Genomic DNA, 20,275 nt, shown 5'->3' on the forward strand with positions numbered 1-20,275 from the left:
TGTTTTAATGTGGAGGCCTGTGGCTCAGTGGTTAGAGCACTCGCCTCGCAAGCGAGAGACCTGGGTTGGATTCCTGGCAGGGCTAAACCTTGGGCAAGTTTCCTTACTCCGCACGCCTGATAACAATCCCTCAAGAAAAGAAAACAATAATAATTTGGTCACTTCAATCCCCGATTGTTTGCGGGACGCTGCTGTGCGCAATTGGCTGCTGCGTTTCGCCCACAAAATATACAGTCAATCCACTTTACCTTCTGTCCTGTGAAGTGCTTTGAGACGTTTCGAAGACGTGATAAGCCGCTATGTTAAATGCAAGGATTATTATTATTATTATTATAAACCCCACATCTGTTTCCGATTCGGTCTGATTTCAGTGTTGAGAGTGGTTTTTGCCCGTGGTGTAATTCTAGAATCGCGAACATCTGCATCGCATCTCACTCTCTGAACCTCTTTCAAGCGCAGAGTTTGTCTCAACTAAAGGAGAGGGGAGAGGGAGCGTGGACACCACTTCCTGATTTAATTTAACGCTATCTTCCGGGATTAACCCTTTAACTTCTCTAAAAATCCCGCCACGTGAACCCCAACTGCACCTTAACAACCCTTGCGTTCGAGACGGCACCTAATCACGTCGTTGAGACGTCTCAAAAGCTTCACAGGATACACCGTAAAGTAAATTGGAACGCGCAGTCAATTCATTACACGTACAGTACGTCTTGTTAAGCGCTTTGAGACGTCTCTAAGACCTAATAAGGCAACAACAACAACAACAACAAGATTCCATTTATTGAGCGCCTTTCACGTCGGGAGGACGTCCCAAGGCACTGTATCAAATGGAAGGATTATTATTATTATCCAACACCAACCATAGTAAAGTCTAGAGGCTAGATTTTAAGCCTCCTCCCTCGCCTCCTTCAAGGTCCGTCTCAAGATCTGCCTCTTTGTCCATGCTTTCGGCCACCCTCCCGACCCCACCCTCCCTACCCTCCACCCCTCTTGATTCCAACCCCCAGCTCGGCTGCATTGGGGTGTCCCTCCGATGCGAAAGGTGCTGTATGCATGCAATTTTGTTGTTGTTGTTGTTTACTGTGTACTCTGTAGGCGAACGTAGCAGCCAATTTGTGTGCAGCAATGCCTCCAACCCTCGCACACATAGCCGTAAGAGGAATCTTTTAATCGGGACGATGGGGTGGGGGGAACAGGAGGGATTCTGCTGCGGGATCTTCGAGGAACAGACAAGACATTGACTTTAAAGTTTCATCCGAAAGGTAGCGCGGGGTGGGTGAGGGAGCCATGAGTACACAAGTAGTTTTCCTCTGTTTCCAACCCCCCCCCACCCGCTCTCTTCCTCCCCCCTCTCTCTGCACCTCTCACTTTTTTCCTCCCTCTTTCTCTCTCTCTCTCTCTCTTTGCCTCTTTCTTTTTCCCACTCCCTCTCCCCCTCTCACGCTCTTTCTTTCTCTTTCCCCTTTCCCCCTCCATCTACTTCTCCTTTTTGCCTTTCTTTCTCTCCCCCTTCCCTCTCTGTTTCCCCTCTCCCTGTTCTTTTCTCTTTCTTTTTTTCTGAGTTCCCCCCTTCTCTCTGTGCTCTCTCTCTCTCTCTCTCTCACGCACAGATGAAGTATTATTTACCTCCCGGGGGTGGGTGGGTGGGGGGGGGGTGTGTGTGGGGGAAAGAGAGAAGAGGAGGTGGAGTTGCTCTGGGGGCGAGCACTGATTTTCCACGGCCAAGATGGGAAACAGCTGGGTTTTGTTGTTTAAAGGATCTTTGGGTGACAGTCTGGCTCGGAGCATCGAGAGCTGAGGTCATAGTTCCAGCAGGTGCCTGAGAACAAGTGAAAAAGGCTTTCACCAAGACTGACTTAATCCACAGATGGTGCTGTGGGGTGGAGAGGGGACACGGAGCAGGCTGGAGCCCGCTGAGTGGAGGGTACGGACAGGTAGAGGGAGAGGGAGACTTAATCCACATGTGTTTTAGGCAAAGGAGGGAGTGGGTGGGTGGGTGAGGGTGAGTGAGGGGGCTGGAGAAGAGAGGGGTTCAGGGAAGGGTGTGATGGGTGGGGAGAGAGGTCTGGGGGAGAGGGATTTTGACCGGGGTCGGTGTGGCACATCGTCTCGACAAAGTAAACCTGCCAAAAAAAAAAAAAAATTTTTTTAAAAAGTTTTTTGAAAGGAAAGTTTGAATACTTTCTTTCGAGAAAAAGAGCCCTCGACAAGTAATTACTGGCAAAGAGCACAATAGGTTATTAATTAGGCAAAGTTAGCTAGGCACATGGCAGCCATTTCGCACATGTAATATAAATTACAGCAGCTTCGGGCTGCGGAGGACGGCACCTCGGGCAATGCAAAGCCCATCTGTACCTGTTCAGGCGGACGTTAAACATCCCTGGGCACTTTTCAACAAGCAGAAGGGAGTTTCTCTCTCTCTCTCTCTCTCTCTGCGTCCTGGCCAGCAATCCCCCAGATAAAATTGGTCACTCACTCCAGCGGCTGCTTGTTGGACATTGTTGAGCGCAAATCGGGTTTGCTCCAAAACGCACAGTCACTACACTTCGCAGCATTAACCAACTTGTGAATACTCTGGTGGGGGGTTGGGGCGGGGGTGGGGATTGGGGGGGTGGGGAGAAATTCCACCGAGGTCTGGATTTACTCTATTTTCTAAGCATTTCAGAACATGGCAAGTTGTTGAATTCAGTCTTCGCTTTGAAGACNTTTTTTTTCTGTATAGTTTCTTCAAAGAAAAACTTCAAAACCCAGATCGTATTGAAGGAATTTGGCTCATTCTCAACACCCCCAAATAATCATTATCTGATGTTTGATCCAGCACTTTTCCTGCGGGGAGACCATCTCAAAGCGCTTCACGGGGTTTACTGTAAAGGGAGAGAGAGGACGTGAGATGCAACAACAATATACAACATTTGCACAGGCACCTTTCACGGTGGAAAGAAGTCCCAAAGCGCTGGGATTTGGACCCGAGTTAGGGGTTGGTGGAGGGCAGGGAGGTAGGGATGGGAGGGTGACCCAAGGCGCGGTCAAAGAGGAGGTTCTTGAGATAGTCCTTGAAGGGAGGCGAGGGAGGGGGCGAAGTGAAGGGACTGTGGCAAGGAGTTCTGAAGGGTGGTGGCGGAGTGGCTGAAGGGGGATATGGAGGAGGCTGGAGCCCGCTGAGTGGAGAGCGCGGACAGGTAAAGGGCCAGAGTTTAGAGGTTAGGAGGTAGGTGAGATGATGGCTCAGTCACCAATGGTAGTGGTGGTGAGGAGGGATGGAGGGAGGGGAAAAGGAGGAGTGATGGGAGGGAAGTTAATTTAAGGCACACACGTGGTTGTCAGAATGAGTCGGCCACACGATTTCTTCTCATCCCTGGGGCCTGCCCTCAGATTCAACACAGACTTAATGGAAATGAAAATCCACGAGAAATATTATTATTATTATTATCATAAAATTCCTCCCCTATAACATACGTAAAATAAACTCTCACTTGATATGAATTAAAATCTGTGTGTCTGTTGTGTGTGTGTACTGTGTTGTGTGTGTTTGTGGTGTGTGTGCGTGTGTTTTGTCTTCATCTTTAATTGTTGATTGCCCAACAGCAGCAACATCTTTACCAGCGATGTTTGAATAACCAATTAGCCAATGTTCATCAAATTTTACTCTTAATAAGGCATTAAATGTGCTGTTTTTATTAGCAATTAGAAACAATCTCATCACCAGAGGCGAATTTTACATTCAAACTCGGAGCGTATTAATGTGAAAAAATGGAAATCATAGCTGTTAGCAAAACAGCAATTGATGGCAGAGTTTATCATTTTTCAGTATGTTACAACATTATGTACTCTTAATTGCTCAGGAATTAATATAGCGGCTCAGGAAAAGGGGGAAAAAAGGCTCTTTCATATCTTATTAACCCGCTTTGTCTGGTAATAGTCCAGAGACAAAGTTGGATATCACAGAATGTGACGGCAATAATAGGAATAATGCTTGATTTACATTATTTTCCGACAATGCCTGGAACCGCCAAACACTTCATGGAAAATTATTACTATTGATAATAATTACCCTCGCACTTGATATACAGAAGAGCCTTGGGATGTCCTTCCAATTTGAAAGGCGCTATACAAAGGTAATTTTGTACTGTATTGTAGTAATGCCTTCACATCAGGAAGATATTTCACAGGACTTACTGCAGTGACTACGTACTTTGCAGGAGATCATGACGCCCAATTTGCGCACAGCAGCGTCCCACAAAGACTGTGGAGTGAGTGACCTATTTTATTTGGGGGATTGTTGGCCAGGACACCGGGAGAGAGAAATTTATCGTTCCCCCTGAACAGGCACACAAAGGGATTCAGTTTAATGTCTCATCTGAAGGAAGGCACCTCAACTAATGCAGGACTCCCCCCAGCACTGCACTGGAGAGTCAGCCTAGACTGAGTGAGTTCAAAGTCCCGACATGGGGCTTGAACTCATAACCTTGTGACTGGTGAGAGTGCTATCAAGTCAGGCTGACACCACAATGCCAGCTTCTGGTTTTTATACTAATAAAAACCCTTGCATTTGATGTAGAGCCTTATCACATCATTGAGACGTCTCACAGAATATACTGTAAAATGAATTGACTGTATATTTTGTGGGCGAAACGCGGCAGCAAATTACTCACAGCAACGTCCCACAAACAGTCGTGGATTGAGTGACCACGTTTTATTTAAGGGATTATTTCCTCTGGAAAGCGATCCGCCAATCAACTAACAACCTACTTACTGCTTGGCAAACTGGGGCGTGTGGAGCAAGGAAACTTGCCCAATGTTTCGCCCTGCCAGGATTCGAACCCAGGTCCTCTCACTTGCGAGGCCAGTTCTCTAACGACTACATGGCTTGACTCCGTAGACTCTGTTCCCCTTCCCCTGATGTCATTGCTGCTTGAGGCATGTCTCTGGCGGTGCAAGTGGGTTTAGTGAGTGTGTGAGAGCCGAGCTCAGAGCGTAGATAATACAAAAAATGCCCGGTCGAAAGCTGAAGCATGCTTGGTATTCGGATACAAGTGAGGAAGAAATCCGTGTGGAATGTGCAAGGAACAAGCTGTTCGATAAAGTGTAAGCGGATCCTTGCACCCAATCCCCACCGCCAACCCCCCACACCCCCCCCCCCACCCTCCCCCACACCGGCTGGTGGGACATTGTCCTGTATTTCATAGCCTCTTGTTTTACAATACAGTAAACGTTTACACACACGGCCTTTTCACATCAGGAGGACATGTTTCGCCCACAAAATATACAGCCACTGCACTTTGCAGTATATTCTGTGAAGCGCTTTCAAAAGTCTCGAAGACATGATAAGGCTCTATATCAAATGCAAGGATTATTGTTATAATTACTATTACCACACAGAAAAAACATCGTGCAATATATTCTGAAGCGCTTTGAGACGCTTTTGATGAGGCACTACACCAATGCAAGGATTATTATTATTATGTCAAAGTGCTTGACACTGGTAGCTGGGCTGGGGGTGGTGGGGGAACTGAGCAGGTGTGGCGAGGGGAGCAGTTACCGATCAAAGGGTTCTCTTTCTCTCATCGTTGTCCTTCAGTTTTGGACACATGATTCACCCTTCAAGCCAAAGCCCTAATGGTTTGGGTGGTCCTACCTGAACAAGCAGCGGGAAAGCTGGCCAGACAATGCCCTCATTGGCAAGTTATGCGATGACGATAATAATAATAATAATAATCTTTGCATCCGATATAGCTCCTCATCACGTCGCTGAGACGTCTCAAAGCACTTCACGGGATTCACTGTAAAGTGGAGTGGCTGCATATTTTGTGGGCGAACCGCGGCTCGCAATTGCGCACAGCGCGAACAAGCGTTGAGCGAGTGATCAATATTAGTTGCGGGGTTGTTGGCCAGGAACACAAGAGAAATTCAGGTGTGTGGTGGGGGGGGGGGGTTGGGGAGGGGGGAGCAGACCAGAGATGATATGATCTCAGCAGGCACAAACCAGCCAACGCCCTCCCAATTCTATCGAGGGATTTCAATACAAGACGTGGCCTTACCACGGTGCTCCGGATAACAGCTCCCCCGAGGGAGGTTGAAGTTAAACTCATAAACAAATGTGAAGGTTGCAATTCCCAGCTCGCAATGGAGGCTTGTTAAAAAAATATATCAGGGTGCGTGGTATTCAGGGAATGGATAGAAAGTCGCTTAAAGCAAAGGAAACAGCACAAGTGGGCGTAGAGGGTTGTTATTTGGAATGGAGAGATGTAAACAGTAGTGAATCCCTCCCCCCCCCCCCCCAGGAGTGCGTTCTGCCCGTAAAATACAGTCACTTCAGGTTGCAATGTATCCTGTGAAGCGCTTTGAGACGTCTCGAAGACATGATACGGCTCTATATCAAACTCAAGGATTATTATTATTATTATTAATAAAAGCGCCACTGCTTTTCTCCATTTCGAACAAGAACTTGGATTTATCTACCCCATCTTCACGTGGGGTGGTGTCTCAGAGAGCTCTGTATAAGTGATCTAGAGGGGGGGGTGGAAGGTGACCAAAAGGTGGTAAGTCGTGAATCGTGGAGGGGTAAGTGGGGGGGGGGAGTGAGGCAGAGGGTCTCGGAGGTAGGGTTGAGGGGGTGGTGGGGAGAACGAGATCACGGAGGGATCTGGATGTGAGAACGAGCGTGTCCTTCGGGTGGAGAGCTCTGAGACACTGCCCCACGTAACGGGGGCTGTTGTTGTGTAGTGCCTGTGTAATTAGTAACCGCTTTGCAACAGCCAATTTTCTATGGGGGGGGGGGGCGCTGATTGTTGGACAGAGCACCCGGAGAGAAACCCCAAACACGCTCCGCCCTCCACCCCCGCCCCCTCTTCTCACCCATGTTCTTTTCTGCAAGAGTGCCACAGGGATCTTCCTGACGTCCGACTTGAAATGGCGCAGACGGGAACGTGGTTGAACATCTTGTTTGAAGTATGGTGGAGCTCGCTCTTCCCCTCATTCCTGCCCCCCCCCCCCCCCCCCCCACCAGACACACACACACACACACTGTGGTGAAGCGTCAACCAGGGGCTGGTAGCTCAGAGCCCCGCACACAACCCACCCCACCCCAATGACAACCAGCTCGGGATTCGGAAGCTAGCGATTCATCTGAAGGATGCAGTTAAACAAGGGAAGGGGTCGGGTGGGGGAAAGGGCGGGAGGGGCTCTTCCCATCTCCCCCCTCCCCATCTCTGCACCCCGACAAAATACACGGTCAAGTCACTTTACAGTGAAGCTCTTTGAGTCGCATCGAAGACGTGATAAGGTGCTGCATCAAATGCAAGGATAATTATTATTATCGTTATGATTATTACTACCCCAGCCCCCACCCCCGCCACCACCTACCCTCCCCCTCCACTTTTTAATCACCTAAGACCGTGGGAAACTCAGCCTGCATTAAAAAACACAATCAGATAATAATATTATGTGTCCCCCCCCCCCCCCCCCAACACAAACACACCCACATCTCTCCCCCCTCATTCCTCCTGCCGCAAAATGACAACGGGATGCCAGTTTTTGAATCCCTTCAGGATTTTATTTGTGACGGCGTTTGGCGGGGGGTGGGTGGTGGTGGTGGTGGGGGGGGTGGGGGAGGGAGAGTGGGGTGAGGGGGTGAGGGAGGGAGGTGGGGGAGCGGAATGCACGGCTTACAATTAAGCATATGGGCATTAGGGTAATTGTCAGCTCTGTTTGTGGACGTTGATAGGAAGAAGACAGATGGAAACGAGTCAGTGGTCTCCGCGGAGTCTCCCTGGGACACGGTTGATGTTTTACCTGGATGAGCTGTTCTGCTCAACTGAGAGGGATGGCACTGAGCGCTCTGTGCACGTGCGCGCGCGCGCGCGTAAGTGCGCGCACGTGCGACATGCGTGCATTGTGTACGCGCGGGTTTGGGTGTGTGTGTGTGCGTTGGTGCCCGAATGGGCAAGTGCTGAAGTCTTATTGCGCCCTCTGGAGACGAACCCTGGCATTGCTGCACCACCACCACCACCGTCATCATAACAACCGGATCATAGAATCGTCCGTGCGTTTGATATTTACGCCTTATAAAGTCGTCGAGACGCCTCCGAGCGCTCCACGGCTGTACCGTGAAGCGAAGTGACTGTGTACTTTGCGGGCGAAACGCGGCAGCTAGTTTGCACGCAGCAGTGTTCCACAAACAGCGATGGAGGGAGTGACCAAACTGTATCTGGGGGATTGTCGGTCAGGACACCGGGAAACCTGTTCGAGTGTAATACACATTACAAAAAGGTGGGCGGGTTATTTGAGTGTGTTAATGAGTGTATTAATACACTGAGCAGTTTGTGGATAACACAATACATTTACACATACACAGCATCTTTCACACCAGGAGGACGTCTCAAAGTGAAACACTAGACACCGGCTGGGCATGTGAGCCGGGGGTGGGGGAGAGGGGGAAGGATGACCAAAAGTGTGGTCAAAGGGCTAACTTTTAGGGGACCTTGGAACGAGGGAAGGGAGCAAGCGAGCGAGCGAGTTGGATGGAGTTCCAAAGCGGGGGGTGGGTGCGGAGGCAGAACAGAGAAGGTTCTTTGATGTCCACCTGAACAGATGCAGGGCACTGGACCATCAGGGATTTGCGCCCGAGCTGCTGGTTGGAATCAGGAGGGGGCGGAGGGTGGGTTGGGGAGGGGTAAGAGGGTGGCCAAGGTCCGGTCGAAGAGGAAGGTCTTGACGGAGCCAAGGGAGGGAGCGAGGCCAAGGTTATAGAGTTGCAGAGGGTGAGGAGCTGAGCGGTGGGGACTCGAGATCCAAACGAGATTTCGGGATTATTTTTGTTGGAGGATGCGGGCAGGGTGGGTGGGTGGGTGGGTGGGGGATGGGAGGTGGGGGGGACGAAGCACGAATGCGATGGGAATCGGAGCGGAACTAACGGAAGACTGACATAATTATAAGCTGAGCCAAGGTTCCCCGGATAAATGGCACTGGTCTGACAGCCACAAGCACCAGGGTGGGAGCTCAGCACAGTTGGATACTCAATGGGTAACATTTTAAATAAAGCAACCGTTAATGTCAGCTTCTCGAGAATATATTAGTCTAATTTAAAGGAGCTTGGCTCTCCGGGCTCTCAAAAAGAGGGTTGAGGGGGAATTAAACACAAACCGGTGTGAATTTGATTTGTTTTTAGCGGGGCAAGAGAGGAGCTGTTACATATTTCTATTGATAATAAGCCTTGCATTCGACACGGCACCTTATCACGCCTTTGAGACGGCTCGAAGCGCCTCACAGAATATACCGTAAAGTGAATTGACTGTGTATTTTGTGGGCGAAACGCGGCAGCCGGTTGCGCGCGGCGGCGTCCCACAAACACTCGTGGGTTGAGTGACCTTATTATTTTTTTTAAGGGATTATTACCTCCGGAAAAGCGATCCGGGGTTGGTAAACAGAGGCGTGGAGAGTAAAAAAAAACTTGCCTAAGGTTTCGCCCCGCCTGGGAATCGAACCCGGGTCCTCTCGCTTGCGGGACGAGCGCGCTGACCACTGAGCTGCAGGACTCCAACCGTCATTGCTGTTGACCGGCTCCTCTCCCGTTGCTGTTTGGCTGAGCCGCTGGGCTGTGTTTGCTGTGTTTCAGGTGGGACCTCACCGTGAGGAGGGCGTGGGTCTGCGAGGCAGCCATTCCATTGTGCCAAACCAAGTGCCAGTCTCACAGCTTCCTGTCCAGTCAGCCACCTCCCCCGACATCAACCAGGCACAGGACCCCTACAGAGGTAAGCCCCCCCCCACCACCACCACGACACACGGAGCTTAGCGTGACACAAATGAAACAAAATCATTGTGTTTCGCATAGCGCGCGCGTATATATGTGTGTGCGTATGTATATGTGTTGTGCGTGTGTATGTATATGTAAGTATGTGTTGTGTGTACGTGTGTATATGTATGTGTTGTCTGTGTGTGTATGTATATGTGTGTATGTATGTGCAGGGTTTGTTATTTTCGTTGGTTAGAGCAGTGAGGGTTGGTGCCCTGTAACTGTCGGCTTGTTTTAAGAAATCCATGCTGACTGATGTGTACGTGCTGTGTACAATACAGTCTGTACATATACCCACTGTGTACATTACAGTCTGTACATATACCCACTGTGTACATTACAGTCTGTACATATACCCACTGTGTACAATACAGTCTGTACATATATCAATTGTGTACAATACAGTCTGTACATGTAGCCACTGTGTACATTACAGTCTGTACATGTAGCCACTGTGTACATTACAGTCTGTACGTATTCCCACTGTGTACAAAGCACAGTTTCTCCTCTCTGAATTGATCAGTTGCCTGGCTATTGATCAGTGATTGCTGTGTGTATTGATTAATGATTCCTAAGTGTATTGATCAGTGATAGCTCTGTGTATTGATGACTGATTGCTGTTTATTGATCGCTGATAGCTGGGTATTAATCGCAGATAGCTGTGTGTGTTGATCAGTTGCTGAGCGAGGTAGAGACTGATGATCTTTGCTGTTGTAGCTCTCTCCAGTGGGCTGCAGGGTCAGAGTGTATCGTCTGTTGGTTCAGATATAAAGTCAGAGGACGAGGCAGATGAAAATCAGGACTCAAAGACTTCGGACGACAAGAAGGCAGATGACGACAAGAAGGACAACAAGTCAGTACACAGGTGCGGCCTCCAAACAGTAAATGATCAGTTGATTTCTTATAGTCTCAGCCTTAAACCATTTGCCACCTCTTTACTCGTCTTCAAATCACTCCCGAAGATCCTACCCGAGGGTATAAGTCCCTCCATGCCCCAACATGTCCCGTAAACCCCCTCCCTCACTCCCTCCCCCGCTCAGGTAACATCTGCCTACTGTGGTCCCCCCGACCCCACACGCCAACATCAGTGGCCGAGCCTTTAATCACGATACACCCAACCTCTGGTATTTCCTGTCTCAATCCCTTCACCTCGCCCGCTCGCGCTTTTTTATGTACCTTTAAATCCCATCTTGAGACTTGCCTCTTTTTCCAAGTGATCTGAGATGCCCTCATATAAACGGTATTGGGTAAACGCAAGTTATTGTTATTGTCTGGCCACCTCCCCCCTTCGCCTTTGCTCAGCGCCCAACCTCACCAGCTCCTGTTAACCCTGCAATCCAAAGCCCTAACGTCCGAGATGGACAAGCAGCGGGAAAGTCTCCGCACAGTGCTCTCAATGGCAAGCTCTGCAGTTTCAGCTGGTTAGACTCCAGCAGTTACCCCAACACACACTCTGGGCTCCCTTCAGCCCCAGCTCCCCCAACCCCTCCCAAGCCTTGGCTCTTTACAACCTGCGCCTAATAGTTTCAAGGTTATCTCCCTCCCTCCTCTCTGACGTGCTCACTCCCTACCAACCTGCCGCTCCCTCCATTCAGCGGGCTTCGACTACGCCATGCCTCCCATCCCCCACCCGCCCTACCATTGGTGGTCGAGCTTTCAGCCTCTCTGCCCCCACACTCTGGAACTCCATCCCACGGTCCCTTCGCCTCGCTTCCTCCCTCGCCTCCTCCAAGGCTGGTCACAAGACCCTCCTCTTCGAGCGTGCCTTCGGTCGCCCTCCCACCTCTCTGCCTTCCCTCACCCCTCACCCCTACCCCACCCCTCCCCCCATGCTCGGTTCCCGACCCCCGACTGTCCAGCGCCTTGGGACCTCCTGCCGACGTGAAAGGCGCTCTATAAATGTCATTTTGTTGTTGTTGTTGTGGCGGTCGCCGTTTAAACGCAGGTTGTCTGTCTGCCCTCGGCCGGCAAACATGCACTAACCTAAGCCTTGCTCCCCCTCCCCACCCACCCCCACCACCCCAATCCCCCTCCGCCCCGCCAACCCCCCACCCCCATCCTCCCTATACCCTCCCCGCCCCCCCGCCCCCCCCCCCCCCCAGCAATAACAACGACGATGAGGACCTGACTCCGGAGCAGAAGGCCGAGCGTGAGCGCGAACGGAGGATGGCCAACAACGCACGGGAGCGACTGCGCGTGAGGGACATTAACGAGGCCTTCAAGGAGCTTGGCCGCATGGTCCAGCTTCACCTGAAGAGCGACAAACCCCAGACTAAACTGCTGATACTACATCAGGCCGTGGCTGTCATCCTCAGCCTGGAACAGCAAGTCCGAGGTGAGGGAGAGGGGGAGGCGGAGATAGAGAGGGGAAGAGATAGAAAGAGAGTGTGGAAGCGCAGGAGACAGAGTGACTGAGAGTGTGTGTGAGAGAGAGAGAGAGAGAGAGACAGACACAGGCAGATAGACAGACAACAAACAGACAGACAGACAGATAGACGGAGAGAGGGAGAGAGAGAGGGGCAGAGAGAGGATGGGATAGACAGGTCGTGAGACAGGCTGTGAGAAAGTGAGCGAGCGAGAGTCTGAATGTGTGAGCGAGAGAGAGAGAGAGAGAGGGGGAGTGTGAGAGGGAGAGACAGAGAGAGCGTGAGAGACGGTGTGTGTGAAAACGTATGTGAGGAAAGTGTGCGTGTGCGTGTGTGTGCGCGCGTGTGTGTGTGAGAGAGCGCGTTTGTGGGGTTTGTTGCTCTTCAGGTAAAGCTGGACCATGCGGCCAAGCTCCTTGAAGGCCTCGTTGATGTCCCACACGCACAGACACTCCCGTGCGTTGTTGGAGAGAGCGTGTGTGTGTGAGAGAGAGCATGTGTGTGTGTGTGTGTGTGAGAGAGAGCATGTGTGTGTGTGTGTGAGAGAGAGAGAGCTTATGTGTGAGAGAGCGTGTGTGAGAGTGTGTGTGTTTGTGCGTGAGAGAACATGTGTGTATGAGAGTGTGTGTGTGAGAAGCATGTGTGTGAGAGTGTGTGTGTTTGTGCGTGAGAGAACGTGTGTATGAGAGTGTGTGTGTGAGAAACGTGTGTGAGAGAGAGTGTGTGAGAGAGTGTGTGTGAGATGTGTGTGAGAAAGCATGTGTGTGACAGTGTGTGTATGAGAGTGCGTGTGAGTGTGTGCGTGTGAGAGAGCATGTGTGTGCGAGTGTGTGTGTGCGAGTGTGTGTGTGCGAGTGTGTGCGAGAGAGTGTGTGTGTGCGAGAGAGCATGTGCGTGAGAGCGCGCGTGCGAGAGTGCGCGTGCGAGAGTGCGTGCGAGAGAGCATGCGCGTGAGAGTGCGCGTGTGAGAGTGAGAGCGTGAAGGTGAGAGTGTGAGTGAGCGAGCGAGCGTGAGCGCGTGAGAGTGCGCGAGAGTGAGTGCGTGTGAGAGTGCGCGAGAGCGAGCGAGTGAGCGCGTGAGAGTGCGCGAGAATGAGTGCGTGTGAGAGTGCGCGAGAGCGAGCGAGCGAGCGTGAGTGAGTGCGTGCGAGACCCAGAACCTACAAAATACACAGTAACGAGAACCTTACAGTAAATTCTGTGAAACGCTTTGACACGTGCTCTTTGACGAGAAAGGCGCTGTGTCAAATGTAAAGATTGTTGCTACAAAGAATGAAGTGTAAAATGGACCTGGGTAGGTATGCAGTCATTTTACATCGTCAGCTTTGTTACACCGCAGTACCCGACTCTCACCACTGGATGTCTCTCCCGAGATACATAGTGCTCCCTCTAGTGTTCGACAAACGGCACGAGTGTGACAATGTCCTCAACAGGTCCAAGTGTCGCAGATTGACGAGCGTTTTAAGGTCCCCCCCCGTTAATAATCTCACACTAATAAGCCCTCGCTCTTCAATGAAGCGCCTTCTCGCTTCCTCGAGACGTCTCCCAAGCGCCTCGAGGACACGCTGCAAAGCGCAGCGACTGCGTGTGCGTGTGTGTGTGCGTGTGTGTGCGTGATTCCTGTTGAGAAAGCCCGGCAGCCGATTCGCGCACGTCAGCGTCCCCCGCAAGCGGCGGTGGACGGAGCGACCAAATTTTCTTTTTATTTTATTTTTTTTTAATTTTTTTTGGAAAGGATTATTATCCCCCGCAAAAGCCGTCGGCTTAACACAACCGGGCTCCCGTTCACTGGCGGGTAAGCTTTCCACCGAGCGCGTGGAGTGAGGAAACCTGCCCACCGTTTCGCCCCGCCGGAGATTCGAACGCAAATCCTCTTTGTTTGTGCCTTCGGATGTCCCCCGCGGCGCGGAAGGCGCTGCCAGTGCGCTTGCGGGCGCATTTTTTTGGCCGCTGACGGTTCTATTTCCGCCGCAGAGAGGAACCTGAACCCTAAAGCAGCTTGTCTGAAGAGAAGAGAGGAGGAAAAAGTCAACACAGAGCCACCCCCACTGTCGCTTGCGGGGATTCACCCCAACATGGGAGACACGGGCAATCACATGGGCCAGATGTGAATATGGTAACTACACGTTATTCGTGACCCTATCACCCTCACCCTCCACTGGCGCCCCATTCCCCCACATATCCTCGTCCTCACCTTCAAAGCCCTCCACTGCCTTGCTCCTCCTTACCTCTGTTGCCTCGCCCCCCCCCCCCACCTCCCTTGCCTCCTTCAAGGGCTTGTCTCAAGATCCTCCTCTTCGATCGCACCTCCGGTCACCTTCCAACCCCCTACCCTTCCTGCCCTCCAACCCACCTGATCCCAACCACCAGCTCGGGTCTAAATCATTGACTGTCCAGCGCCTTGGGACTTGTTCCCGACGTGAAAGGCGCGGTACATGTATAATTTGTCGTCGTTGGGGGGTAACTGCCGGAGTCTAACCAGTTAAAATGGGAGGGGGAGGAATGAAAAGAAGTCGTCACATAATTATTGATCCCTCTTCTTGTTTCTACAGGTCCTCAAAACAATATACACCCACCCTGGTGCCAGGTCAACTGAAACAAGTGAGAGATCACTTCCTTGACAAGTGTATTAACTTACAACAAATGTAAAATCACACTCTTCCCGGCCACCCCACCCCCCCCCCATCCTCCTCCTCCTCCTCCTCCTCCTCCTCTCTCCCTCCCTTTTTTATATAAAAAATGTCCAACAACAACAGCAACAGCAGCAGCAACAACAACAACAACAGACGGAGAACACATTTTAAGAGGTCGATGATATTGATTCACAGATGGGAAGGGAGGGAAGGAGGGAAAGAAGGAAGGAAGGAAGGAAGAAGGCAGGAAAGAAACGAATGAAATAAAGAAAAAGGGAGCAAATACTGCAATCCTTAAGCAACGCACGGTTTGCTTGGAGGCAGGGAACAAGCTATTAAACATATCACTCCAACAAATATAACACATAGTGTGTTGCAAGCCGTTACCGTAGCGACTCGGAGATGAATGATAACGTCCTCTCTGTCGATGGGGAAGAAGGGAAGGAAGAAGAGAGAGAGAGAAGGGAGGGAGGGAGAGTGAGGAGAGGGGAAAGGGAAAAGTGGGGGGGAGGGGGGGGGGGGGGTGGGGGAATGCATTTGTGCCTGAAACTTCTGTATAAAAAAAAATAAAATAAAAACGAAAAAAAAAAAATTCAATTTGTAGGTTGGAGAAAAAAATATTTATTTGAAGATAAAAAAAATAAATAAATTGTAACCTTGCAATAATGAGTCGGGAAAAAAAAATAAAAGTGTACTTCGATGGAGAGACAGACCAGAAAAAACAGGAAACAAAAGGAAAAAAATTTTCTCCGTCCGTCGTTCTAATAGTCAGCTATAGTGTTTGTTCTCTGGAGAAAGTGAGAGCTTTGTTCATCTCTCCTCCTCTCTTCCTACCCCCGACCACCCTTCGCTCCCTCTCCCCCTCCCTCCCTCCCCTTCTCCCACGCCTCCCACTTTGTAAAATTCAGTATTCACAAAAATACCAGCAACTCCCCCATCGCTGCTCTCCACCCCACCACCCCCTCCTCTCCTCTCCTCTCCCCCACCCGCCCGCTGCCCAACAACCCAACCCTCCAGACCCCAATGCGAACATGCTGCTCGGGCAATTTCCTAGCCCACGTGGGGAGTTAGCAGACAGAGGAATAGGTTAGACTCCTGACCGGGCTCTGTGTCTGCGTCTGTGTCATGTGGCTGTAAACCTGAGCTGTGCTTAACTTCCCTGATGGATTTCTTCCCGTAGAAAGTTTGCTGGACTATTAATTGGTGTGCGTGTGTGCGCGCGTGCGTACGTGTGCGTTGTGTGTGTGTGTGTGTGTGTCCGTGTGTGTTAGGAGTCGGGTTGATAATGGTGGGTTAGCACTGGTCTTCATTTCCAGCACTTTTCGCTAAGGGATTTTGGAAAAGTCTGGGAAGAGCTACGAAGACGACGGGACGTTTGTGGTCTTGCTATCACCCCCCCCCCCACCACCTCCCTCCCTCCTTCCCTCCATGTAGCCCGCTGAGAGTCGTCAGCATCAAGATCTGTTTCAGAGGTCAGTTAACCTCAGGAGATGGAGGTACTTGCTTATGACCCTTTCCCCCCCTTCCCCTTCCCCTCCCCTTCCTCCAACCATCCCTTCCCACATTCCATTCCCCTCGCCTCTCCTCCTACCCCTGCTTTTCTTTCCTCCCTCCCATCGCCTCACCTCCCCGCCCCCTTTCTCTCTCTCTCTCTCTCTCTCTCCCCCAACGCTCTCCCCTTCCCCACCACATTACAGTAAACCTCACATAAGTCATATCAGTTGGGACCACACATTTAATGTGACTTACGCAAAGTATGAGCTTATGTGAAACTTGGATAAGTTAGAAGAAATTCAAGGGGACTTGAGCAGATTTACGACTTAGGCGATTATACGATTTATGCAGATCGGACTTATGTAAATGTTACTGTATAAGTAAACGAGATCCCGGGTTGGGTAGAGAAACAGCAGTAGGTGCTAAAAACACTTAGGGATCGAAACGTGGGGTGTATTTCCCCAACATAAGTCCCCACTAATACTGCTCTCCCACCCACCCACTATTCCCCCATCAAATAATTGCAAATGGATGTTTGCGATGTGATGTTCTCCTTAAAAAAATGAATCACGGGTAGAAATCTGCCTTCCTGTCCAACTTTTGCCTGAGACGTGCTGACTCTGTGTGTGTGTGTGTGTGTGTATATATCTCTATATAGGTTTCTGGGGGGGGGGGGTTCAGATAGCACCTTGATCTATATTGAGCAGCGACTCGATAATAATATATCTGCCTTTGATTGACCTTGGGTTACCTTCCAGCATTGATCATACTTAACAGGAGTTTTATTGTATGTTTGGGTGGGGGGGGGGGCGGGGTGGAGGCAATGACAGGGAGATTGTTGATACCCTTCTGACTCTGTTCAGCCTGAAAAATCCTGCTTCATTCTATGCACGGGGTGGGGGTGGGGGGGAGGGGTTGGGGTTGTGGGGAGGGGGGTGGCGGGGAGGGTGGGAGAGTGCAACAAAAGCCAAGTGTTCCTGGCCCCAGCTCTGTCTGTCCACTTCGGACGTCTCTATATGCAATCGTTGGGGGGGATGGGGGTGTGAAGGGAGAGTGTATGGGGCATTGGGGGGGAAAGGGTAGGGTGGTTTCATTCATTCTTTTTTTTTTGCTTCCGACTCACGGGTATGGGTTATGTCTCGGTCTTGGCTTGCTAGAAAAGTAGAAAGTTCCCCCCTGTTTATTCCCAAGTTTTTCTGTAGTTTTGTTTTGATACTTGAATGAGCTCGAGACTGAAATAACTTTACAAGAACTGAACTTTGTGCGTGTGTGTTCTGGGTGGGAGAGTGCTCTGAAAAAGCTATCCATTTTAAGCCCCTTTTCTCTGTCCTCTTCCCCCCCCCCAACCCCTCCCCACAACAGCACACGTAATCCCCACAAACTGACACCATTTTAGTGTTTTTTTATTCAAATATTTCTTTCGTTTTATCGCCTACGAAAAAAAATCACAGTCGTTACTCTGTATAGTAAATCCTGTAAAGTATTTGGGACGTGAAAGGTACTGTACCAAGTGTAAGGATTATTATTAATATTATCATTATTATTTCTCTAATTTCCCCTTTTGAAAGCTCTTTGTTGAGTTTCTGCTTCACCTTTGTGGAGGCCTGTAGTTCAGTGGTTAGAGCACTCGCCTTGCAAGTGAGAGATCTGGGTTCGATTCCCGGCAGGGCGAAACCATGGACAAGTTTCCTTACTCCATACGTCTGATAATAATCCCTCAAGAAAAAAATAAGAAATTGGTCACTTCAATCCACGACTGTTTGTGGGACGCTGCTGTGCGCAATTGGCTGCCGCGTTCGCCCACAAATATACAGTCAATTCACTTTACAGTGTGATCTGTGAAGCGCTTTGGGACGTCCTCCCGACGTGAAAAGCGCTATATCAAATGCAAGGATTATTATTATTATATCAAATGCAAGCATTGTTGTTATTATTATTATAACCAGCATTTGTGGGTAGATGTTTCATGCCCCCACAGTGACCCTCAAATATTCTCCTAACGTCTCCATCCGCCTCCCTCCTTCATTTGTGGGTTAGTTTGTTTGTTGGTAGTTAAAAAAATGCAAGTTGTTGTTGGTATTAAATCGCACTCTAGTTACCGCACTTTACCTTTCCTTTTGTCTACAAAATATACAGTCGATTCACTTTACAGTATATTCTGTGAAGCGCTTTGAGACGTTTCGAAGACGTGATAAGGTGTTATATCAAGTTCAAGGATTATTATTATTATTATTTACTGACCAGTGCGAATAGCTTACTGTATAAAACTACCTGCTGAAACTCTGGTCCACGCCTTTATCACCTCAAGGCTGGACTATGGGAACTCTCTCCTCGCCGGCCTTCCCGCCACCTCCCTCCACACTGCAGGTCATTCAGAACCCTGCAGCTCGTGTACTGTCCCGCACCAGACACGGCGACCACATCACTCCCACCCTCGCTCGCCTCCACTGGCTCCCCATCCCCCAGAGGATCGAATTCAAGATCCACATCCTCACCTACAAGGCCATCCACGGCCTCACACCCTATTCCCTCCCCCCCTCCCCTCTACAATCACTCACGGATTCCCTGTTCCCAAAAGTACAAATAGGTTTCAATATTGTTTTCTTTAAATTACTTCACGTTAAAAGACACCATTTGAAAGTTACACAATTACAAAGGCTGATTTTTTAGGGGGTTGGTAATGACTTTTTTTTAAGAATCGCCTTTTTTCATGTAATGTGAAAAAAGACGAATGCCTCGTCGTTTAACTCGAAGAGTTAACAGCGCAGAGCTGTAGATCGTGGTTCCTGGGTGGGGCTCGATGCTCGGAGGGCCGGGGAGGGGAGCGGGGTGTAGAGGGTGAAGGGATTACGTCCACCATATCCCAATGGGGCTTACTATGCGCTAACAGTAAAGGCATGTCCAGAGGATGCCCAATTTATTGTCATTTTCAAGACTGAGGTGGATAGATATTTGTAGGTCAGGGTATCAAGGGATATGGGGCAAAGGCGGGTAATTGGACTTGAGGTACAGATCAGTCATGATCTAATATAATGGCGGACTAGGCTTGAGGGGCTGAATGACCTACTCCTGTCCCTATGGCCAGTGCAATAGCAGTTGATGATAAAGATAAACTTGGGGTTTGGTGTCGGCCTCATCATGTCATTGTGGTGTCTCAAAGACACCACAGGATTTTGCTGCAAAGTGGGCTGATCGTGCGTGCGTGTGCGTGTGTGTCTGTGTGTGCGTGTGGCGTGTGCGTGTATTTTGTAGCCGAATGTGAGAGACAATTCTTGCGCGCAGCGACATCCCACAAACAGCTGACACTCTAACTGACAACCAATCCTTTTCATTGGGTGTTCATTGAATAATTAGTTGGGGGGGGGGGAGATTGCTTACACGTGGTTAAAATGTGGCGCATTATAGACATTTCTTCCCCACTTCCACCCCCCACACACACACATACCCCACATTGAAATCAAATCCTAGAGAAAACGCTGCCCCACATGAAGGGCGCTATCTGAATGCAAGTTGTTGTAGTTTGCCCCGGGAGGAGTTACAGCCTTATCGCAATTCCTTTGCAACGGGGGAGTGAACAGGAACGAAACAAGTGGGGGAATTGCTTTAAATATAACGTCAGCCACGCATTATGCTTTTATCCAAATTCCACTGTAAGGCAGGGTCTTAGAGAGAACTCGAGTCGGTCGATAGCCCCCACCCCAAGCCCCCTCTCCCACCCCCACCCCACCCCACCCCACACGTGACTGTTTAGAAATTGAGTCTCGGGGAATAGTCCACGGCTGTTAGACACCAGGTATCGGTTTGGTAGCTTAGCAGGGGGCAAGTGGAACAAACTTGTTTGTTGCCTTGTGTTTTCCGGGACCTTTTCTTTTTCTTAAAAAAGATTTAGCAATAATGGAAAAAAAACCACACAGGGGCTGTTCGTGAAGACAGCTGGACTAAAGAGAGACCAGCGAGACAATCAGACAGACGACAGACGCAGACAGACAACA

The 20,275-nt window shown here is 50.0% G+C and overlaps 1 protein-coding gene across 1 annotated transcript in view; it reads left to right on the forward strand.

Annotated features, from left to right (window-relative positions):
* LOC103184855 (transcription factor 4) overlaps window positions 1–14,834 on the forward strand; it is a gene marked incomplete at its 5' end in the record, with an annotated part of 199,320 nt that extends 184,486 nt beyond the window's left edge. Inside the window, 5 exon segments of the mRNA XM_042335995.1 lie at window positions 9,614–9,749; window positions 10,508–10,655; window positions 11,893–12,125; window positions 14,131–14,272; window positions 14,709–14,834. Coding sequence (XP_042191929.1) covers window positions 9,614–9,749; window positions 10,508–10,655; window positions 11,893–12,125; window positions 14,131–14,267 — 654 coding nt within the window. The 3' untranslated portion in view covers window positions 14,268–14,272; window positions 14,709–14,834.
* Window positions 14,835–20,275: the final 5,441 nt, after the last annotated feature.

This window comes from Callorhinchus milii, unplaced genomic scaffold (assembly GCF_018977255.1).
Source record: "Callorhinchus milii isolate IMCB2004 unplaced genomic scaffold, IMCB_Cmil_1.0 Scaffold1, whole genome shotgun sequence".
In the NCBI taxonomy this organism is placed as follows: domain Eukaryota; kingdom Metazoa; phylum Chordata; class Chondrichthyes; order Chimaeriformes; family Callorhinchidae; genus Callorhinchus; species Callorhinchus milii.